Here is a 23,801-nt window from a genome sequence, read left to right on the forward strand (position 1 = left end):
GCATCACATAGTATATCAAGGTCGGGTTATTGTGATGTTTTTATTATATAGATAAAATACAGATAAGCTGCACACTAACCACTATAAAAATATAAACATGAAAAATGGTAAAGCATAACTGCTATAGGGATACTGTGAACAATGAAAAATACATTTAGCCACCTGGAAAAAATAAAATACATGAAAAATGGTATTGCAAAAAGGGCTTTGAATATTTGAAAATAGAGCAGATGTTTATCAAATGTATTTATCAATGCAAATGAGCCCGAAAACCAACGACAAGGTATTCTCTAATTTTTCGGGAACCTAACCTTAGTGCTTCTCTATATGCTATTAAACATCTGCAAGTGTGGGCAGACAGGCTCCTGTCTTTTTATAGGATCATGAATAGAGTCTGGTAATAGGGTGGGATTCTGAGTTCTCAGTCAGAAGAAACTGAATGCTATTCAGAAAAAAGACTGACTGGAACACCTATGTGTGTGAATTAGGTGCCAGCTTAAAAATACATGACTCTTTTTTTCTGTTTATTACATAGGTGACATAAGCGAGTGAGCAATTGAATGTTGGGAATAATATGACAAATCTAAACCCAAGACGTGGTGCTTGGGAGTTAGGCTGGGGCCACACGAGCATTACTGAGTGCATCACATGACACTCTGCTCCCGCTCTGCTGCCAGTGTAAGCAGCGTATCATGCCACTGTGATGCGATACGCGATTGCAACACAGCTGTGGAGGAGAAGACGGTCACTTTGAAAGAGAGGGATTAATCTCCTTATCTCATCGATTGTCAGCTGATGCGTATATTGCACGGCACTCCGGTGTAATATGAGTGCAGTGCGATGTTTATCTTGAACCCATAGACTTGTATGGGTGCGAGTGAAAACTAATCGGATTCCACCCGCAGCATGCTGCGATTGTTTTCTCTGTCCAATTAGGGCTGAGAATAAAACAGGTTATGGGAGCGGCCCCATAAAGTAACATTGGTCCAACTGGAATGCAGTTTTTTTTTTCTTTCACATTCCACTCTCTCTGTTTGACTTGCCATGTGTCCTTAGCCTTATAGTTGAAACTTTCCCCTAAGGTAATTTCAATATCTGGCATAAGTAGGTTAGTAGAAAGAGGATACACAAGAAGTTCAGTTTTGTAGAGATTTTCTTTCAGATGGCGGGAGGATATGATTTTAGAGGTAGTGGATAGACAATCCTTGGTATAATATATTAAGGTGGAGGTGTTCATGAGAAGAGGTGTATAATTGGTTGTCAACACATAGAGCATTGAGATGATACTGGAACCTAAATCTACTGATTGTTCGTCCAATATGGGTGATGTATGCACACAAAAGGAGGAGGCCTAGGACTGAACCCTGAGGAGCCCCGGTAGGAAGGGGAAGATAAAATAAGTAATTGCTGGCCAAAAAATACAGTGCTGTCAAAGAGCTGGGAGGAGAACCAGGAGAAAGTGGTGTCCTTGAGCCCAATAGAGCGAAACATGGTGAGGATGATCTTGTGATCCAGAGTGTCAAGTGCAGCAGAGAGATCCAGGACAATCAGCAGGGGCTAATGGCTATTAGGTTTTGCCGTTAATAGATCATTCGAGACTTTAGTGAGGGCAGTTTCAGTACAGTGGTAAAGAGCAGAAACCAGATTCTAAAGGCTCCAGAAGAGGGTTATCTGAGAGATAGTGGATCAGACAAGAGTGGACCAAGCGTTCCAGAAGTCTGCAGATGAAGAGAAGATTAGAGACAGGTCCATAGTGAGCAACTCCGTTCTGATTGACAGATGTTTTTTTTTAAGTAAACAGATTATGATTGCATGTTTAAATATGCAGGAAAAAAAAAGAGACCTCTCTGTTACTGACACAATGGGCCTTGTTAGTCTTTGTTACACTTTTTTTTTTTTTTTTGCAGTACAGTCAGGGTCAAAAGTTTTGAAACTGACACAAATTTTAGTTTTCACAAAGTTTGCTGCTTTTTTTTGTTTTAGGATCTTTTGGTCAGATGTATCTATGGTTACTGAAGTGCATTAATAAGTTTTTTATACGTTTTTTTAAACTCAATATTTACAATGTTTACACATTTTTTTTCCAAGACTTCTGCCATTTGCCCTGACATAATGGATATCCGCTTCTTGGCCAAATTTTGACTGATGACAGCCCATTAGTGCCTAAACATTACTTGGAGTGGATCATAATTTCTGTATTTCGATCATTGGGAAATGTTGCTATTGGTGGATGCCATTCTTTACTCAGGTAATGTTCTCAGGCAAAATTGAAACCTGAGGCTCATCACTGTAAATATTGAGTCTACATGAACTTGATGAATTTGTCAAAAGTTCAAAAACTTCGGAAATACTTATAATTGTACTTCAGTAACTATAGGAAAATCCGACTAAAACATCTAAAACTACTGAAGAAGTAATCTTTGCGAAAACTCAAATTTGTATCAGTCTCAAAACTTTTGGCTGCATCTTTACATGTAAAAAAATACATTCCTATGAGCAGAAGGCGCAGTGTTCTTTCTGCAGTGATTTTTATACGAGAGCGCATTGATTTTTTTATTCATTTATTTAATAGCAATGCAGATCGCATCATTTCCAAAACAAAATGGTCAAAGCAGCAATTAAAATGCAATGTGTGAACTCAACCTTTTAGCTTGCCATTTAAAAGAAAGGAATACAGAATTGAGAACAGGCCTTAATTGCACCCGTGTAGACGAGCCCTTACCGTTCCATTCGATAGGACATTAATTAACACTTGCAGGCCCAGCTTTAGTGATGTAGACCTTTAAAGAAAGCTATTAATCCATGGAAGGCCTGATGTTTTCTTTCCTTGATTGCAGTTTCATTTTCAATATGGGTGATTTAAAAGATTTCTCTCTAAACGTGAGCTGCTTAATGAAAATTAATTTGCTCTTGTATCCCATGTTTTGGTGACCTTGTCTGCCTCTGGACAGAGTGATATTACGTGGAGAGCCATCAATCTGCATTGTACATGTGTATAAACATTCTCAACGCTTCTTATGATGAATTAACTTAATGTACTGCGCCTGCTATCCTTGAGTCTTTAATAAGACCATGATATTCAGCGTATTATAACCTGCATTTATATTCAAATATATCTTCTGTCCAGCTTTGTTTTTTTACAGTCATGAGAAACACTACGTACACTCTCTTTGAATTCAATGGTTTTACGTATCAGGACAATAAAAAAAAAAAGATCTGCTCCTTAGAAGGTCTTAAATTCCGGTAAAGACAAACTCAGATGAGCAAAAGCACATTACAAAATACACATTTTATTAACAAAAATATGCCAAAATGTTGAAGCAGTGTATGAAAAATTAAGTACACCCTTCCTGCTTCCATAGGAATTAAGAGGGTAAGTTGCAGCCAGGTACTGCTAAGCAAATGCCCTTATTTCATTGTTCGCCAGGAAAGTTGCGAGGATAAAGTCAATAATCTAGCAGCACGGATACATTTTACAAAGTTGCACTGAAAACACAATACTTGTGAACAATGTCTCAGACAGAAACGGCCGAAATAAAGATGTTTGGCCATAATTCACTGTGCCACGTTTTGAAAATGCCACACATCAAGCACGATGATGGAGAGGTCATCATTTCAGCTTGTTTTGCAGTCACATGACCTAGGCACCTTGCAGTCATTAGTTTACAGAGGAGTGTGTGGTTGAAAAAGTATTCTAAAGTCAAATGTCCAACAGCTCAAGATTGGCAATTGGAGTCATGCAACATGAAAGTGATCACAAGTACACAAGAATGGCTAAAAAGAAAAGAATAAAGTTCAGACCTCAATCCAATTGAAATGTGTGATGGGATCTTAAGGCTGCGTTCACACATTGTAGTGGCAGTGTCTTTCTTCTTCACCACTACATGCGCTGATTTACCATGGTTTTTCAAAATTGCGCCAAAATCTGCCCCGCAATGTGTCCACACAGCAGAGAGATGTGCCCAAACCAATGAACTTAGCTTTTTGCCATGACTATAGCAAGCATCATCGCTGCAACCAGCTCCTGAACTGAAAGGGTCAACCATTGTGAATGGTACTGGAATCTGAGCTCAATGATTGGCTGCAGCGGTGATGTACTTATAATAGTGATGTTACTGCTAAAGCCAAAACACATCTGGAACAGCAGTGGGGAGTCTGCTCTGGACCAGGGTAGGATGAGTTCTATATGGTGCCTTTATTTCACTGTCCACAAATGTTTGAAGATGACTTTTCTAAAAGGGGTAAACTTCTTTATGAAGTGTTGAATTCCGGTTACAGCTGTCGCTCTCGATACACAGAGAGGTGATTGAACTGGCGCCACGGCTGTGACTGAAGGCCAAAACTGTTGGGAGGATTAAAGTTAATTTTCTCCTTCAGCGGGGTTCAATATGACCCGCAAAGCATTCCACCAAAATTTTAAGTCCAATATGGCACTCATTTGCTTCTCAGCTTTGCAAAGTACCTCAAAAGTAGTTCCAGATTACATGGAGGGTACTTGCACACTAAGGAAAAATGACACAACAAACTATATGGTCTATTTTCTTTTTATTGGTCCTTATAAAAATGAAACACTTTGGGATAAAACAACATTGTAGTGAAAAAAAAAAATAATTATTCTTTCTTCTTTTCGAACAATGGTATAAAATTCAGTGAACCACATGTGATGTCAAAATGCTCACTGCACCCCTAGATGAGTTCAGTAAGGGGTTTACTTTGTAAAATGGAATCACTTGTGAGGATTCTGCTTTTTGGCATGTCAGGGGCTCTGCCAATGTAACATGGATCCCCTAAACCAGTCCAACTAAATATGCACTGCAATATGGCGCTTCTTCTCTGCCGAGCCCTGCTCTGTGTGCAAACAGTAGTTTTCCACCACATATCGGGTATGAGTGTACTCAAGAGAAATTTCACATCAAATTTTACAGTGCAATGTCTCCTCTTACCATTGTGAAAATCAAAACATTTGGGGCAAAAGCAACATGTTTGTGGGAAAAATGTATTTTTTTATTTTTAAGGCTCAACATTATAAAATTCTATGGGTTCAAGGTGCTCACCACACATCTAGATAAATTCATCTAGTTTCCAAAATGGGGTCACATGTAGGTGGCATCCACTGTTTTGGCACATTAAGAGGTCTTCAAACACGACATGGCATCTACAACAATTCAAGATACGTTTTTTTGTTCAAAAAGTCAAATGGCGTTCCTTCCCTTCCGAGCCCCACCGTGCACCCAAACACTAGTTTTTCACCCCATATGGGGTATCAACGTACTCAGGAGACATAGCACATCAACTTGTATGGTGATTTTATTTTATGTTACCCTTTTGAAAATATAAAATTTGGGACAAAAGTAACATTTTTGTGGGAAAGAAAAAAATTATTTTTTTTTTCCTTGCACATTGCTTTAGTATTTGTGACGCATCTAGAGGGTTAATAAACTTCTTGAATGTAGTTTTGAGCAGTGGGAGGGGTGCAGTTTTCAGAATGCTGTCACTTTTAGGTTATTTTTTATCACAAAGGCCCCTCAAAGCCACTTCAAATGTGATCCCTTAAAAAAATGTTGTTGAAAAAAACTGATAAATTGTTGATAATCTTTTAACCTTTCTAACTTAACAAAATTAATATGTTTCATAAGTTGTGCTGGTGTAAAGTAGACATGTGGGAACTGTTATTTATTAACTATTTTATGTGAGATAACTCTAGTTTTAGGGCATAAAAATTTGAAAATTGCAAACTTTTTCAAAATGTTTGCCACATTTATCAATATTTTCACAAATAAATGCAAAAAATGTTACCACTACGATGAAGTACAATATGTCACAAAAAAAATATTCTCAGAATCACCGGGATCCGTTGAGGCATTCCAGAGTTATAACCTCATAAATTGACATCGGTCAGGATTAAAAAAAATGGCCTGGTCATGAAGGAGAAAACAGGTTGGGGTGTGAAGAGATTAAAGTTCCTGGTAAGTCTGGTAATCACACTTGTTGCTGTGTAGCTCAGACTAGTTACACTTTATGGATTGGTCCAAAAGATGAGTGTAAACATTGCCGATAGTAATTAATGAGGTTCTATACAAAAGGTTCCTGGAATAAGGAATGTATTAATAACATATATATATATATATATATATATCTGTATATGCTATATATGTCTCTAACATGCTGTGTCATAATTTGCAGGCGGGTTATCAGATTACTCAACAGAGACTTCCAATCGCAGTAGATGGAATTCTTACGTATCGCTATCAATTAGGAACATCATGGAATCAGATGGTAACGAAGTGTGTGCGAATCAAACAAGTCCAACTGGAACAAGACAGTGGCAAGAGCCTCCATGATGATATAATGCACCAGACGCTCATTGACTTGAATAGAGCGGGTATGTACATACATGTAGTAATAAACTGGATTGAAATTAACTGAGCACAGTTCCAAATGAGGGAAACAAGTACATTTATATAACCTTTCACAATTCTGAGTAATATTATAAAGAGTTTCCCATTTTTTTTTTTGTTTGACTGTTCCTTATCTAAAATAAGTAATAAGCGCATTTTTGCCCTTTAAATTCCCTCACTTCACCGGGCTTCATTGATGATGATGGCATTTACGGCACATGACTACTGCAGTAGTGTGCCATCACTGCAAGGATGGAAAGAGACATGCTCAAGGCACTGAAAGAGGTGGTTCACTACTCTGCAGTAGTGACCACATCCCTGTAAAACTGATAGAGAAGGCTTTTTCTAAATATATTGATCAACCAATCCAGCCTCTGAGCAGCACTATTGCGGACCACTCATCCCCATAAAGTGACCCCCGGGGCTCCGTAACCTCTGGGATCAAGTGATGTCACGTCAACCTCCCGTTGACCTTACATCACTGTGCCCGGCCCCAGTCTTCCTGTGTGACTGAGCTGTGGGCGGCGTTTCACTGCTCGTCTCAGCCCAGCATCTGGCATGCTCTCTTTCACTACAGAGTGACACAAGCAAGAGCGATGCTGGGCTGTGACGAGTGGTGTAACGCCGCCCACAGCCCACCAACTCAGAAGACTGGGTCAGGCCGCGGTGATGCCAAGTCAACTGGAAGTTGACGTGACATCACCGGATCCCAGAAGTCACGGAGCCCAGGGGGTCACTTTATGGGGATGAGTGGACCACGATAGCGCCGCTCAGAAGAAGAATTGGCTGAACAAGGTACTTAGAAAAATCCTTCCCTATCAGTTTTACAGAGATGTGGCCACTACTGCAGAGTAGTGAACCTCCTCTGTAATGTCATCACTGGAGTGGCTGGCGAGTTATGTTGTTCATGTTTGGTGTTGGCCCCTTTTCATTTCTTTGCAAATATTAATGTTTTTCTTATGTATTTTAAACACTAATAAAAATAAAAAAATAATCCCAACAGTTATTTCCCTGAGTATTCGCTTTTCTTTTGGTCCTATTTAGTGTAATGTGCCTGGGGAGAGAAACCATTTCCTATTTTCTTCCCCTAACCACCCTGTGTAAGACATCTGGATGCAGCAGGAGTTGATCAGCCAGAAATTAACCACTATTTTCTGCAGGATTTCTACACAAATGTTCTAGGACATCGGTGTTGGCTATCGTGTTTAGTGTTTCTCTAAGAATCCTAATTTCTGATTATGAGTGTTGCACCTTTATATATTGTATCAAATGTTTGCCTTTTCTAGTTGGTAAAAACATGTTTTTGCAATTGAGAAATGCGAAAGATGAGAAATTCAATAAAATGCAGTTTAAGCACGTTAAATCCAACCAGAGAGACAAGGATTACCAGTTTTAGGGTCACAGGACTGCTGTGTTTTATGGTGTCATTGTGTGTTGTATGAAGAATCTGCCAAGCAGCAGCAGCAGCATGGCCTCTTAATTCTGTGCGCTGGTGAATTGCAGAATTATTTTTCTGATCACCTCCACTTACCCTGCACTGAGGAAAATGATAGGTTTGCATGGCTTATGAGCTTATCCTAGAGCAAAGACTGGGGAACTTGGATTCTCTGCAGTTTTACCAACAGTGGTAATGGCAAACATGTTGTTTTAAACCCAAGTTGATGGCTTCTTAATACAGATCTGAGTCTTGCTCATAGTGTAAGAAGTGTTGAGTTTTTCTTAAATTAGTTGAAAATGTCTATCACGTAGGCAACTCTTCCCGGAATGCAAGTAATCCAGAGATGGCATAAAGGAATGAAGGGTAAAGTCAGGTTGCTGATAAAGTATAGCCTAATATTTGGTAGTATGGCATTTTCTAAGTAGGGTCACAACTTTTCTACAGGTATTAAGCAAATATTTCTAAAACTCATGTTTTCCTAATAGGAATCGGACTTATGGAAATTGTAATGGAACCTGATATGACGTGCGGAGAAGAAGCTGCAGCAGCCGTTCGGGAACTTCAACTGATTTTACAGGCTCTTGAAACAAGTCATGCAAACATGTCAGGTAAAAAAAAAATAATAATTTGATTTTGATGTGAATTTTACAGTAAGGTGAGTGATTTCCCTGTTTAACCCCTTCCTGAAATTTGAAGCATATGAATGTCACATTGAGAAATGAGCACGTTACAAATTTTTTACATAAATATATTCTCACCAGATCTCAGTAGCCACCTGCAATCCACACAGGCAAGGAAATCAACCATAGATGTCCATACATTTACTGATGTGTTATAATGAGAAATGATACGGGGAAAAAGTATTTAACATGGTTACTGAAATTTACTTAAAGGGAATCTGTCAGCGGGTTTTTGCTACCTCATCTGAGAGCATTATGACGTAGGCAAAGAGACCCTGAGTTCAACAATGTATCACTTAGATTACTGTGTGCAGCCATTCTGACACAGTGAAAGATTTTAGATTTTGCATGTAGCAGTGCTGGGAGAGCTGTCCCGCCCACACAAGGCTATCAGTGTATTTTTTCATTAAATTGGTGAAAGATGGAATGTGTTGGAGTGTTGCTTAGATGAATGCAGCAAATACCTTAGGTTTCAGTCATAGGGGCGGCACTTTTGCTGAGATTCGTCACTGTCACTCAAGTTCAGTCATGATTCTTTTTTTAACTTAGTCACAACCCCAGCATTATATTTGATTACACCACAGGTCCTTCAACATCACTTCTCTGCTGATATCTGCCCATTACAGTCACATGATCGTGACCTCATCATGAGTCCTGCAGAGCCACTTCTCTCCTGCTGATTACCACATGTCCTTCAGTATCGCTTCTCTGCTGAGTTCTGCCCATTACGGTCACATGAAAGTCACATCAGCACAGGTTCTCCAATGTTGAGCTGCGGAGCTAAGCATTGGAGAAGTGGTGGTGAAGGACCTATGCTGATGTCCCGATCATGTGACCGTAATGGGCAGAGCTCTGCAGAGAGGTTATGTTGAAGGACCTGTGGTGTAATAATTTTCAATGCTGGGTGTGTGACTAACTTAACCCCTTCACCCCTGGCCGCTTTTCCGTTTTGTCTTTTTATTTTTCACTCCCCTTCTTCCGAAGCCGTAACTTTTTTATTTTCCAGTCAATCTTGCCATGTGAGGACTTGTTTTTTGTGGAATGAGTTGTACTTTTAAATGTAACAATGAGTGTTACCATATAGTGTACTGGAAAACGTAAAAAAAAAATCCAAATGCGGAAAAATTGCAAAAAAGTTTGATTGCACAAATGTTTTGGAGATGTTTTATTCACAGTGTTCATCACTATATGGTAAAACTGATGTGTCGGTGCAAGTTCGTGGACACCAAACATGAATAGGTTTACTTTTACCTAAGGGGTTAAAAAAAAATCAGAAGTTTGTCCAAAAAAAGTGGCAGACATTTTACGCCATTTTCCACAACCCGTAGCGTTCTCATTTTGTTGGGATCGATGGCTCAGTGACAGCTTATATTTTGCTTTTCAAGCTAACGTTTCTAATGGTACCATTTTTTGCGCAGATGCTACATTTTGATCGCCTATTATTGCATTTTGCGCAAAATTTGTGGTGACCAAAAAACGTAATTTAGGTGTTTGGATTTTTTTAACAGCTACGCCGATTACCAATCAGATCAATTGACTTTATATTTTGATAGATCGGGCATTTCTGAATGCAGCGATACCAAATGTGTGTATGTTTTTTTTTATTTTTTTAACCGTTTAATTTTCAATCGGGCGAAAGGGGGTTGATTTGAACCTTTTAGGTTTTTTATTTTTTTTTTATTTTTCAAAACTTTTTTTACTTTTATTTTTATTTTACTAGTCCGCCTAGGGGGCTATAAGGATTAGCAGTCTGATCGCTCATTCTTTTCTCCCGATCAGAGCAGCACCGCTCAGATCGTAAGAAATGCTCATCTCTTGTAACCTGCAGTACTCGGCTGCTTCTTAGAGTCATGTAAGCTACAGGAGTCATCACCTGACCCTGTGCTACTATGACAACCATTGCATTCATGTATCACGTCACGTGACTTCTGGTGCCGGACAGTGAGTAAAGTTTTTCCACAATCGCAATTTAAATGCTGCTGTCACATTTTGACAGTGCCTTTTAAGGGTTTAATAGGCACGGGCAGATCACGAATCTACTGGTACCTACCAGGCACACGTCAGCTGTACAAATCAGCTGACTTGTGCACGAATCGCCGCAGGCAGCCTGCAGTCTACTGCATTCACCTAAGCATATAAAGTCTTTTATTTTTCGTAAAGAAATCCATTTTTAATTTTTTTTTTAATTTTTTTTTTATTTATTTATTTTTTAACCATGTTAGTGATGCACATTGTATCATTTCAAACACATTGGGGGCAGTTTAATTGCAAAAAAACGACATGACAGGTTTCCTTTAAGCAAGATTTTGCTACCTTATCTGACAACAGCATGAAGAAGGCAAAGAGATCCTGAATCCAGCGATGTATCACTTAGATTACTGGGTGCAGCTGTTCTGACACAAAGATTTTAGTTTTAGCAAAACAGCAGTGCTTAAAAATGTTCCCCCGTCCACACCTTTCTATGTAAATTTCAATAGACAGAAGCTCAAATGACAGAGAGAAGCGGAGTCAGACCTGAGCTCACCCACTCCTCAGTCCAACTAACAATAAAGCTACTGAAGCTTAAACATTGCAGGTAAACAAAAATGCAGTTTTTGATAAGAAATGCATGGCTGAAATCTGTTCACCCTTAGGGGTACTTCACACACAGCGAGATCGCTACTGAGATCGCTGCTGAGTCACGTTTTTTGTGACCTCATTAGCGATCTCGCTGCGTGTGACACTGAGCAGCGATCTGGCCCCTGCTGTGAGATCGCTGCTCGTTACACACAGTGCTGGTTCGTTTTTTTATTGTTGGTCTCCCGCTGATAAGCACACATCGCTGTGTGTGACAGCGAGAGAGCAACAATCCTGAATGTGCAGGGACCAGGAGCCGGCGTCTGACAGCCTGCGGTAAGCTGTAACCAAGGTAAACATCGGGTAACCAAGGTGGTTACCTGATATTTACCTTCGTTACCAGCCTCCGCAGCTCTCACGCTGCCAGTGCCGGCTCCTGCTCCCTGCACACGCTAAGTTGAGCGGTGTGAGCTGGTAACTAAGGTAAACATCGGGTAACCATACCCGATGTTTACCTTAGTTACCAGTGTCCGCAGCTTCCAGACGCCGGCTCCGTGCAAGCGCAGTGTCGCTTGCACGTCGCTGGGGGCTGGTCACTGGTCGCTGGTGAGATCTGCCTGTTTGACAGCTCACCAGCGACCATGTAGCGATGCAGCAGCGATCCTGACCAGGTCAGATCGCTGGTCGGATCGCTGCTGCATCGCTAAAGTGTGAAGGTACCCTTACAGCCTGCTGTCTTCAGATTACATAGCACAAACCTGCTGAAAGATTCCCTATAACAATATTGCATACACGCTGGTGGTTGTCTACGCTCCAAATAACTGCTAATAGGGTTTTTTCCACTGACTTTGAAAAGAGTCAATAAAGTAAAACAGGGCCACTTGATATATTGGGGTGACTTTAATTCGGTTCATGACGCTTTCTTAGATTCAACATCTCCTAAACGTAGGCAACCCTTGCAGCTCTACCTGATCTTACAGAGGACGTTTATGATATTTGAGATATCCAACTTGGCAATGAAAGAGATTATACCTTTTTCTCATCAGTGCATAGCTCTCATTCACAAATAGATTTAATTATAATTAGCAGATCACTACTAGACAATATTATCTCTTTCTCTAATAACCTAATTACCTGATCAGACCCAAACCACGCACCAATTGTTATGTGTATAGATGAAAAAGATTCAGGTCCAACTCTTCCACCCTGGAAAGTTAACGCAAATATTTTAGGTAACCCCCTACAGGCGGAACACTTGAAATCGAGGATACTGAAGTTCTTTGAGCTGATTCCAGGGATAGTTAAGTGCCTATATACTTTATGGAACGCCCATAAGGCATAGATACAGTGTGTTATTAGCAAATTGAATCAGTGTTAGTATAACATTAAGTCACAGAGTCAAATGAGAAAGGGAAGAAAAGCTCAAGTTCATTCTGTCAAAGATCCAGAGGGTCGAAACGCTAAATAAATGCTCATACAGTAAGGAACTCGTGACCATTGTCCTCAACCTTCGTGTTTAGCTGAGGGAATGCTTGCTATATAAGTACAAACAGAATCTGCAAAAAAACAAATTACTACTCACAAAATAATAAGACTGGGAGTTTGCTAGCTAACAGAATCAGAGCCCAGGTCATTAAGGTCAGAATTCCCTACCTAAGGAAAGATCCGTGTGAGTCAAAGTTATATAGTCCTAAGGACATAGTAAACAAGTTAAAAATGTATTATTCCTAAATTTACAACTTAGAATGAGAACCAGAAGCTACAATTCCTATGCCATCTGACATAGTTTCAACTTGGCTAAATAGGATTCTCAAGCCTAACTGGAATCCTTAAATGCCTCGCTCACTGTGTTGGACATATCTAAATGTAATTGTCTCTTTTCCAGTACAAAACGCACACTGCCTGGACAGCTTTCTAATATCTACTACAAAACCTTTTCCACGCAACCAATCCCCTACTTATTAGACTCCTATCAGCAAGCAATTAAGACCAGAACATTTCCCACTGAAATTCCTGCAACAACAGTAATCAGACTACCCAAATCGGGCACGGCCCCGGATGTCCCTCACACTTTTCAGGCTAATTTTGCTTCTCAGAACAGATTTGAAAATTTACGCTAAGTGCCTTGCGTCCCTGTTAGCTCTTATACTGCCTTCACTGGTCTCCCCAGATCAGGTAGGCTCAGGGCCAGATTAAAGTTGGTGGGGGCTCCTGGGCAGAAAATCTGGTGGGAGCCCAATAACGTTAACAGTAGAGTGTGAACTGTAGCATTTAGATATAAATCCAATGAGAATGTATCTTATCCTGTCATTCTGCCACATTCAGATTTACATTACTACAATACAGATACAGTCCAGGATAACTCACAGCCGTCACATATAAACAGAAAGTAGAGTTACTCATATTTTTTTTATGGATCCCAATGTTAAGACAGCCAAAGAATAGTAAAAATGCAGAAAGGGAAAGTTCTCACTGGCAGCAATGGTTGCTAAAAATAACAATGTGCTCTCTATTGTATTATCTCCGGAGTAGTACATAACAGCTGATGTCTGTACACAGTATACCATATACAGTATCAGAGGTGGATCGTTCAGTTTGGTGCCCCCTCCTATACACGGCTTATGCGGTTTGAGTAGTTGTCATGTGACCGCTTATACGCCATTTTCACAATTGCCACGTGCCCTAAATCTCTCAATGTTTAGTGAAATACTACAGCCCATAAATAGAAGCAGGAAGAGAAGCGAATTATGACTGGAAGTATGATAATTACCTGCAAGTGGTCATGTGACCACTTCTGGAATTGGCAAGCAGAGCTGAATCCTTACATTGACTATATTACAGGTTGTTAGAATTAGGCATGCTACGAGGCTTAATTTTATTATTAAAGGGGTTGTCCAGGTCCACAATTAAAATTTGTGGTTATTCTATGTGACCTGAGACTTCTGGATTCTCACAGCTTGCGGCCTGAACACTGTCATGATTTTCCCATGCCATGAGCAAGTAGTCATGGGACTACAAGTATGCGATTTGCCTACTTCCAGCCACATTCAAATTAGACGTGTGCAGCCTCACTCAATATAAGTGAATTGTGAATACACTTGTAGTTACGTGACCTCAAGCTCTCACTGCTGGCATCGGGAGTCTTGACAGTGTGCACACTGAGGATTCAGAAGTCTGCAGTCACAGAGACTTTCATCACAAACCTGGACAACCCCTTTAATTTTATTAACATAAATCCTATGGATTGCTACATGTGTACAGGGTCAGGACCAGTAAAATAAATACATCACCAGAACCACCAGCAGTACCGAAATAAATGACCAGCACCCTCATCAGTAAAGGAATATATCACAAGAACCAACAATACATAACTACAGCACCAAGTTTACTACAACAATATATTGTAATGTCATATCCCCATATACATTTGTATCACATGAACTAACAACTCCCATTGTGTGGGTCATTTTGTGCTCCCTGCACAAAATGACCCACACAATGTCCCTCTTATGGTACATGGTCTCTTCTTTCAGTACTGGGCCCCCTCTTCACACCGTCCTCTACAATGTGTCCCCACTATACTTCCAAATGTCTATCCTGTGCCCCCTCCTCACAGTCCCCCTCCTCAGCTGTACCCTCACAATGTCCCCATGCTATCCCCTCTCTATACTGCCCTCACCCTCAGTACCAAAATCACTATACTGCACCTCAATCTCACGTTCCCTCTCCTCAGCATACTGTGCGTCCATACTGTGCCCTCACACTGCCCACCATGCTGCCCTATCTCCTTCACTACCCAGTCACTATACTGTACCTCCATCTCACATTCCCCTTCCTCAGCATACTGTGCCCTTCATACTGTGCCCTCACACTGGCCACCATGCTGCCCCTTCTCTATACTTCCTAGCTCCTTCACTATCCAGTCACTATACTGTACCTCCGTCTCACATTCCCTCTCCTCAGCATACTGTGCCTCCATACTGTGCCCTCACACTGGCCATCATGCTGCCCCTTCTCTATACTTCCTAGCGCCTTCACTATCCAGTCACTATACTGTACCTCGATCTCACATTCCCCCTTTTCAGCATACTGTGCCCTTCATACTGTGCCCTCACACTGGCCACCATGCTGCCCCTTCTCTATTCTTCCTAGCTCCTTCACTATCCAGTCACTATACTGTACCTCCGTCTCACATTCCCCTTCCTCAGCATACTGTGCTCTCTATACTGTGCCCTCACACTGGCCACCATGCTGCCGTTTCTCTATACTGATTATCCTCCCCCCACACTACCCAGTCTCTATACTATGCCCCTCACACTTTTCTTTCCAAATACTCTCCACTTACAATATTCTCCCACCATACTGCTGCCTCACACTTTCCAATGGTGCCTCCCTGATTGCTCTGCAGGGGTAAATGTGCCACCTGCCCCCTAAAGGTACGCCCCTGTACAGTGTACAGGAGAATACATGACTGGTACACGATATGCTGTGATACAGGCACCAGATGATATACAATATACACATTATTATATACCATGTGATGTGTGTACACAGTATATCACACTATTCTGTACACTGGATGTGGTATACCATGTACACAGATATACAATGTCCTGCACTGATCACACCTGGGCATACAGGACCTCACATATTATATATGTAATATGGGCCACATAGTGTAATCTGTGCTGCAGGCTCAGATGTGATCAGTGCAAGATTCTGTGTAGTGATGTCTGTGATCTCTGCTGGAGCTCAGTGTGAGTTATTGCAGGGGAAGGATGAGGCTGCAGCCGATGACCCGGCACGGACAGCCCGACCTGATCTGCAGCAGTTCACACTCCTGCAATAACTCACACTGATCCCCGGCAGCTCCCCCGCTGAACTGACACTATGGAATCCCGTCTGGAGTTATTAGCGGCATCCTGCTCCCTCTCCACAGTAGCCTCCTGCCCGGCACCGTGATAAATGACGTCATACCGTGATCCACTGAGGCCTCCGCTCCGGTCCTCCCATAAGCTCCTCTACGGCAGAAAGAAGCAGCATCACATGCACCGTGACGTCCTCCTTGCAGACGCAGCCCACACAGCGTGCAGTGGGCGTGTCTGCAGCACAGTGATGGCTGCTATTGATATTCATTAAAGGTACAGTGCGGTTCTCCGGCAGCCCTGAACCACTGCTAGGGGATCGGTCTCTTGCTCCAAGGGTCATTTCGCCCCTGCCTGCTGCAGCCACACAGATAGTGGTGGGGGCCCCCTTAGCAGCTCTTGTGGTGGGGGCCCCGGGGCTGGAGCCCCGCCTACCCCTCCTCTAATCTGTCCCTGGGTAGGCTTCATCGAGTGCAGACATGTCGCAGAAAACCCCCAAGGGATTATCCATTTAATAGAGGTAATAAACAAATGAAGACCCCAGCGGTATTGGTTACCCTGGATGCTGAGAAGGCCTTTCATCTGTTGAAGGGGTCATATGTCATCTTAGAGTTGGTTCAGATGGAGTTCTGGGGGGGTCAATATTGTCAGCCATAAAAGCACTTTACTTCAGCAAGGGTTTTTATTAATAGAGCTGTCAGACGACTTTCAGATCTCAAATGGGACAAGACAGGGGTGTCCTCTTTCATCTCTGATATTTATACTGTTGATTGAACCACTAGCTTAAGCAATTAGACAAAACCCAGACATTACATGTGTCAGACCACTCTCATTGTATACCCCTGTATGCAGATGATGTTATTTTATCACTAAAAGAATCTAAAAAGTCACTGGAGGAAGTGTTGAGAACAGTTAGAACTTTTGATAACCTATCTTTCTAGAAGTCTAATGAAATCTCAGATTCTCGCAATTAATTTACCTAATACTATTTTGAACAGGTTGCAAAATCAATTTACTTTGGATTGGCAACAGGACCAGATTACCTACCTAGGAGCTCAGTTGACCCCTTCCGTCAAGGCCCTGTACAAGGCTAATTTCCTTCCCCTTTAACGGTGGTAGAAAATGACTTGGCACAGATCTCAAAGGTCAACATCTCATGAGTAGGTAGGATAGTGGCATTTCAGATGCTTTCTGTACCCAAATTTTTGTACTTCTTTAACCCCTTCACCCCCGGCCACTAAAACACCCTAATGACCGGGCCATTTTTTGCAATTCTGACCAGTGTCACTTTGACAGGTTATAACTCTGGAACGCTTCAACGGATCCTGGCGATTCTGAGATTGTTTTTTCGTGACATATTGTACTTCATGTCAGTGGTAAATTTAGGCCGATATTTTTTGCGTTTATTTGTGAAAATTTAGGAAATTTGGCGAAAATTTTGAAAATTTCGCAAATTTCAAACTTTGAAAATTTATGCCCATAAATCTGAGAGATATGTCACACAAAATAGTTACTAAATAACATTTCCCACTTGTCTACTTTACATCAGCGCAATTTTCGAAACAATTTTTTTTTCCGTTAGGAAGTTAGAAGGGGTCAAAGGTCATCAGCAAATTCTCATTTTTCCAACAAAATTTACAAAATAATTTTTTTAGGGACCACATCACATTTGAAGTGACTTTGAGAGGCCGAGGTGACAGAAAATACCCAAAAGTGACCCCATTCTAAAAACTACACCCCTCACACTGCTCAAAACCACATCCAATAAGATTATTAACCCTTTAGGTGCTTCACAGGAACCAAAGCAATGTGGAAGGAAAAAATGAAAATTTTACTTTTTAACACAAAAATGTTACTTTAGCCATAAAATTTTCATTTTTACAAGGGAGAAAAGAGAAAGTACACAATACAATTTATTGTGCATGTTCTCCTGAGTACGCTGATACCCCATATGTGGTAAAAATCAATTGTTTGGGCGCACGGCAGAGCTCGGAAGGGAAGGAGCGCCATTTGAATTTTTGAACGCAAAATTAGCTGCACTCATTAGCGGACGCCATGTCGGGTTTGAAGACCCCCTGAGGTGCCTAAACAATGGAGCTCCCCCATAAGTGACCCCATTTTGGAAACTAGAGGCCTCAAATAATTTTTCTAGATGTTTGGTGAGCACTTTGAACCCCTGGGGGCTTCACAAAAGTTTATAGCGTTGAGCCGTGAAAAGAAAAAAAATTTTTTTTACCACAAAACGGTTGCTTCAACTAGGTAGCTTTTTTTTTCACAAGGGTAACAGGAAAAAATGCACCATAAAATGTATTGTGCATTTTCTCCTGAGTACGCAGATACCTCATATGTGGTGGAAATCAAATGTTTGGACACACAGCAGTGCTCGGAAGGCAAGGAGCGCCATTTGAATTTTTGAGTGCAAAATTAGCTGCACCTGTTAGCGGACGCCATGTCGGGTTTGAAGACCCCCTGAGGTGCCTAAACAATGGAGCTCCCCCACAAGTGACCCCATTTTGGAAACTAGAGGCCTCAAATAATTTTTCTAGATGTTTGGTGAGCACTTTGAACACCTGGGGGCTTCACAAAAGTTTATAGCGTTGAGCCGTGAAAAGAAAAAAATTTTTTTTTACCACAAAACGGTTGCTTCAACTAGGTAGCTTTTTTTTTCACAAGGGTAACAGGAAAAAATGCACCATAAAATGTATTGTGCATTTTCTCCTGAGTACGCAGATACCTCATATGTGGTGGAAATCAAATGTTTGGACACACAGCAGTGCTCGGAAGGCAAGGAGCGCCATTTGAATTTTTGAGTGCAAAATTAGCTGCACCTGTTAGCGGACGCCATGTCGGGTTTGAAGACCCCCTGAGGTGCCTAAACAATGGAGCTCCCCCACAAGTGACCCCATTTTGGAAACTAGAGGCCTCAAATAATTTTTCTAGATGTTTGGTGAGCACTTTGAACACCTGGGGGCTTCACAAAAGTTTATAGCGTTGAGCCGTGAAAAGAAAAAAATTTTTTTTTACCACAAAACGGTTGCTTCAACTAGGTAGCTTTTTTTTTCACAAGGGTAACAGGAAAAAATGCACCATAAAATGTATTGTGCATTTTCTCCTGAGTACGCAGATACCTCATATGTGGTGGAAATCAAATGTTTGGACACACAGCAGTGCTCGGAAGGCAAGGAGCGCCATTTGAAATTTTGAGTGCAAAATTAGCTGCACCTGTTAGCGGACGCCATGTCGGGTTTGAAGACCCCCTGAGGTGCCTAAACAATGGAGCTCCCCCACAAGTGACCCCATTTTGGAAACTAGAGGCCTCAAATAATTTTTCTAGATGTTTGGTGAGCACTTTGAACCCCTGGGGGCTTCACAAAAGTTTATAGCGTTGAGCCGTGAAAAGAAAAAAACATTTTTTTACCACAAAACGGTTGCTTCAACTAGGTAGCTTTTTTTTTCACAAGGGTAACAGGAAAAAATGCACCAAAAAATGTATTGTCCATTTTCTCCTGAGTACGCAGATACCTCATATGTGGTGGAAAGTAATTGTTTGGGCGCATGGCGGGGCTCAGAAGAGAAGGAGCGCCATTTGACAGCAAAATTGGTTGGAATCATTAGCGGACGCCATGTCACGTTTGGAGACCCCCTATGGTGCCTAAACAGTGGAGCTCCCCCACAAGTGACACCATTTTGGAAACTAGAGCCCTCAAATAATTTTTCTAGATGTTTGGTGAGCACTTTGAACACCTGGGGGCTTCACAGAAGTTTATAGCGTTGAGCCGTGAAAAGAAAAATTTTTTTTTTTACCACAAAACGGTTGCTTCAACTAGGTAGCTTTTTTTTTCACAAGGCTATCAGGAAAAAATGCACCATAAAACGTATTGTGCAATTTCTCCTGAGTACGCAGATACCTCATATGTGGTGGAAAGTAATTGTTTGAGCGCATGGCGGGGCTCAGAAGAGAAGGAGCGCCATTTGACTTTTCAAACGCACAGACGCAGTGCACTGATCGGCCGCTGCAGGACGCACGGTCGGATGCGATAAAAAAAAGCGTCGGGGATACGTAAAAAAAAAAGTCACGCCAAAAATTGACCATGGATGCAGATACGTTATGTGCATCCCTGATCAGCGCTTGGCGGGACGCACGGACGGATGCGATACAAAAAGCGTCGCAAATACGGAAAAAAGTCACGCCAAAAATTGAGCAGGGATGCCGATCCGTTATGTGCATCCCTGATCAGCGCTTGGCGGGACGCACGGACGGATGCGATACAAAAAGCGTCGTGAATACGGAAAAAAGTCACGCCAAAAATTGACCATGGATGCCGATCCGTTATGTGCATCCCTGATCAGCGCTTGGCGGGACGCACGGACGGATGCGATACAAAAAGCGTCGGGGATACGGAAAAAAAAGTCACGCCAAAAATTGACCATGGATGCCGATCCGTTATCTGCATCCCTGATCAGCGCTCGGCGGGACGCACGGACCGATGCGATACAAAAAGCGTCGTGAATACGGAAAAAAAAGTCACGCCAAAAATTGACCATGGATGCAGATACGTTATGTGCATCCCTGATCAGCGCTTGGCGGGACGCACGGACGGATGCATACAAAAAGCGTCGCAAATACGGAAAAAAGTCACGCCAAAAATTGAGCAGGGATGCCGATCCGTTATGTGCATCCCTGATCAGCGCTTGGCGGGACGCACGGACGGATGCGATACAAAAAGCGTCGTGAATACGGAAAAAAGTCACGCCAAAAATTGACCATGGATGCCGATCCGTTATGTGCATCCCTGATCAGCGCTTGGCGGGACGCACGGACGGATGCGATACAAAAAGCGTCGGGGATACGGAAAAAAAAGTCACGCCAAAAATTGACCATGGATGCCGATCCGTTATCTGCATCCCTGATCAGCGCTCGGCGGGACGCACGGACCGATGCGATACAAAAAGCGTCGTGAATACGGAAAAAAAAGTCACGCCAAAAATTGACCATGGATGCCGATCCGTTATCTGCATCCCTGATCAGCGCTTGGCGGGACGCACGGACGGATGCGATACAAAAAGCGTCGTGAATACGGAAAAAAAAGTCACGCCAAAAATTGACCATGGATGCCGATCCGTTATGTGCATCCCTGATCAGCGCTTGGCGGGACGCACGGACGGATGCGATACAAAAAGCGTCGGGGATACGGAAAAAAAAGTCACGCCAAAAATTGAGCAGGGATGCCGATCCGTTATCTGCATCCCTGATCAGCGCTTGGCGGGACGCACGGACGGATGAGGTGTAAAAATTGACAGGGGATACGGAAAAAAAAAAAAAGTTATACTCACAGTACCCAGAGGACTAGCAGGAGGATCACTGACCAGAAGAGCTGCAGAGGAACAGATGGCAGAGAGATGGACAGCTTTACAGGAGCACAGGCAGATCAGCAGAATGCCCAGGAAGGACCCAGCGATGGACGCAGATGTGATCAGGCCGGTGAAGACAGGTAAGAGGACGTCGGGGGAGAGCAGAGGGGGAGAGGGGGGGGTGAGAGCAGAGGGGGGGGGTGAGAGCAGAGGGGGAGGGGGGGAGAGCAGAGGGGGAGGGGGGGAGAGCAGAGGGGGAGACCGGAGAGGGAGCTGCAGAAGCAGAATAGAAATAATGGGGGAGGCAGTCAGATCGCGGGGGGAGCGGATCGGGATGTCGGGGGGGGGTGGTTAGGGGGAGCAGATCGCGGGGGGGGGCACGGCAGGGGCTATCACGGCAGCGCGCAGGGGCACCACGGGAGCGCGCACGGGCTGCAAAGTGAGCACAGTACTCACTTTGCAGCAGCAGCGGTGACCTCAGCAGCAGCGGTGGTAGCAGATCGGGATGCCGGGGGGGCAGATCGGGGCGTAGGGGGGCAGATCGGGGCGTAGGGGGGCAGATCGGGGGGGGCACGGGCAGGGGCCTTCACGGGAGCGCGCAGGGGCCTTCACGGGAGCGCGCAGGGAGCGGAATACTTACCATTAGAGCTGCAGCGGCGGAGACATCAGAGGCGGCGGCGGCGGCAGCAGCGGTGGCGTGGTACCACAAGTACCAGCCACTGCACGCTGCAGCCATGTTGGGGGAGGGCTCGCAGGCCAGCACAGGCCTGGGGAGGGCGGCCACCGGCAGATCAGACCGCCCCACTGCACACTGATTGGAGCGATTGCGCGTCATAGCACGATCGCTCCAATCAGTGCTGCAGGGGCTGGGGGCGGCATGTTTGAGGTCCACCTATGATATGCTGCTGCAGCTGCGGCATCTCATAGCTGGATCTCACAGGATCGCACTAATTCGGGCATTATTTTTGCCGAAATTAGTGCGATCGATGTGGTTGGCGGTTCAGATTTGAACAGCCAATCACATCGATCGTCGATAGGGGGTGGCGATGCCGCCCCCCCTGGGGTCAAGCAAAGGTCCCCTGCTGTAAGAAACAGCAGGGGACATCATTTGAAAGCCGTTGCTATGGCCACGGCAATCAAATGAAGTTTAGGCCGTAAAATTACGTCCCTGGTCGTTAAGTTACGTTAAAATAGGACGTAATTTTACGGCCCGCGGTCGTGAAGGGGTTAACATGTTGCCTATTCCCATCCCCAAAAGTTTCTTTCACAAAGCACACCAGATGGTATACAAGTTTATTTGGAAAAGGAAGATACCACATCTTTCAAGCAGATTACTGAGGAAATCAAAAAAGGCCAGGGGCCAGGGCCTCCAGGAATGGTAAATTTATTATATAAGCTTTTCATTTAGATCAGGTTAAATCCTGGTGGAATGGAGAAAAGACATGTCATTGGACTTAGATTGAATCATGGGCTGCGACTTCAAGCCACTTGAAGGCCCTTCTCTACTCCTCTCTAATAGCCCTAACTGAAACTTTCAAAGTCCTAACTAATACAGTCACCACAGTTTCCAGTTGGCGCCTATTTCACAAAAAAAAAAATTCTCATGCTATTTCCATTCTATCCATAGCTCCAATTGAAACTATGGAAACACTATTCTCTGATTTAGATTTACGTATGTGGAAAGCACTGGGAATCACATTGTTAAAAACATATGTCAGGACCGTGTCTTGTGTCATTCGATTTTCTCAGACTTAAGTTGCAAATTCCAAAGAGGGAATTCTATTAATATTTGTGCAAAAGACCCCTCTCTCCCACATTAAAGTTAGTCATGAACTGGCACAAGTATTGCAACATACGTCACCATCTAAAAAAGGTTTAAAACCTATCTACTCCCTGCTTGGTAAGAAAAATCTCTTTGTAAAAACGACTTAGTTCTTGACGAGAAAAAAAACGAATGAAGACATTTTCAGAAAGAGACTAATCTAACACCCTCACATTTGTAACTTGTATCTTTTCATGTGTTGCATATTACGAATCCTTCATGTAAACCCTGTTATGTTGGTATTACACCCCCTAAAACTTAGCTATATGTTCCAAATGATATCTCGCCTCTGTTGGCTGGGGAAAAGTAGGTACTCTGTTGCATATTTTATGGGAATGCCTGGGCCTGGTAGATTTTTGGAAATCCATTTTTCAGTTGATCTACTCTGGTAGTAAGGTTACAATCCATATGTCACCCTCAGTAGCCCTCTTGCTATTGGATATTTCTTCTGAGCCGGTAAAGGGGACAGTATTTACTGGTCAATACTCTACTAACAGCAAAAATAGCCATTGTCAAACCTTGAAAAGTCCTAAAGTGCCAACAATAGGAGAGGTTATATTTTCTGACGAATGCTCATAAAAACAGCAGAGGAAAGTCTGATTGTAATCTTTGGCTTAAAAACCCTATGAATGAAACATAGACATAATGGTACTTTTTGTATACCCAGGAATCCCCCGATGGTTCCACTCT

At 42.8% G+C, this 23,801-nt stretch overlaps 1 protein-coding gene across 2 annotated transcripts in view; it reads left to right on the forward strand.

The window, feature by feature from the left end:
- Positions 1–23,801, forward strand: part of GATB (glutamyl-tRNA amidotransferase subunit B) — a 197,206-nt gene that overhangs the window by 75,073 nt on the left and 98,332 nt on the right. For both annotated transcript variants that reach the window (XM_075347880.1, XM_075347884.1), the window contains exons 4-5: positions 6,184–6,382; positions 8,322–8,444. In XM_075347880.1, coding sequence (XP_075203995.1) covers positions 6,184–6,382; positions 8,322–8,444 — 322 coding nt within the window. The remainder of the gene's footprint in view (positions 1–6,183; positions 6,383–8,321; positions 8,445–23,801) is intronic.

This window comes from Anomaloglossus baeobatrachus, chromosome 1, assembly GCF_048569485.1.
Source record: "Anomaloglossus baeobatrachus isolate aAnoBae1 chromosome 1, aAnoBae1.hap1, whole genome shotgun sequence".
NCBI lineage: Eukaryota > Metazoa > Chordata > Amphibia > Anura > Aromobatidae > Anomaloglossus > Anomaloglossus baeobatrachus.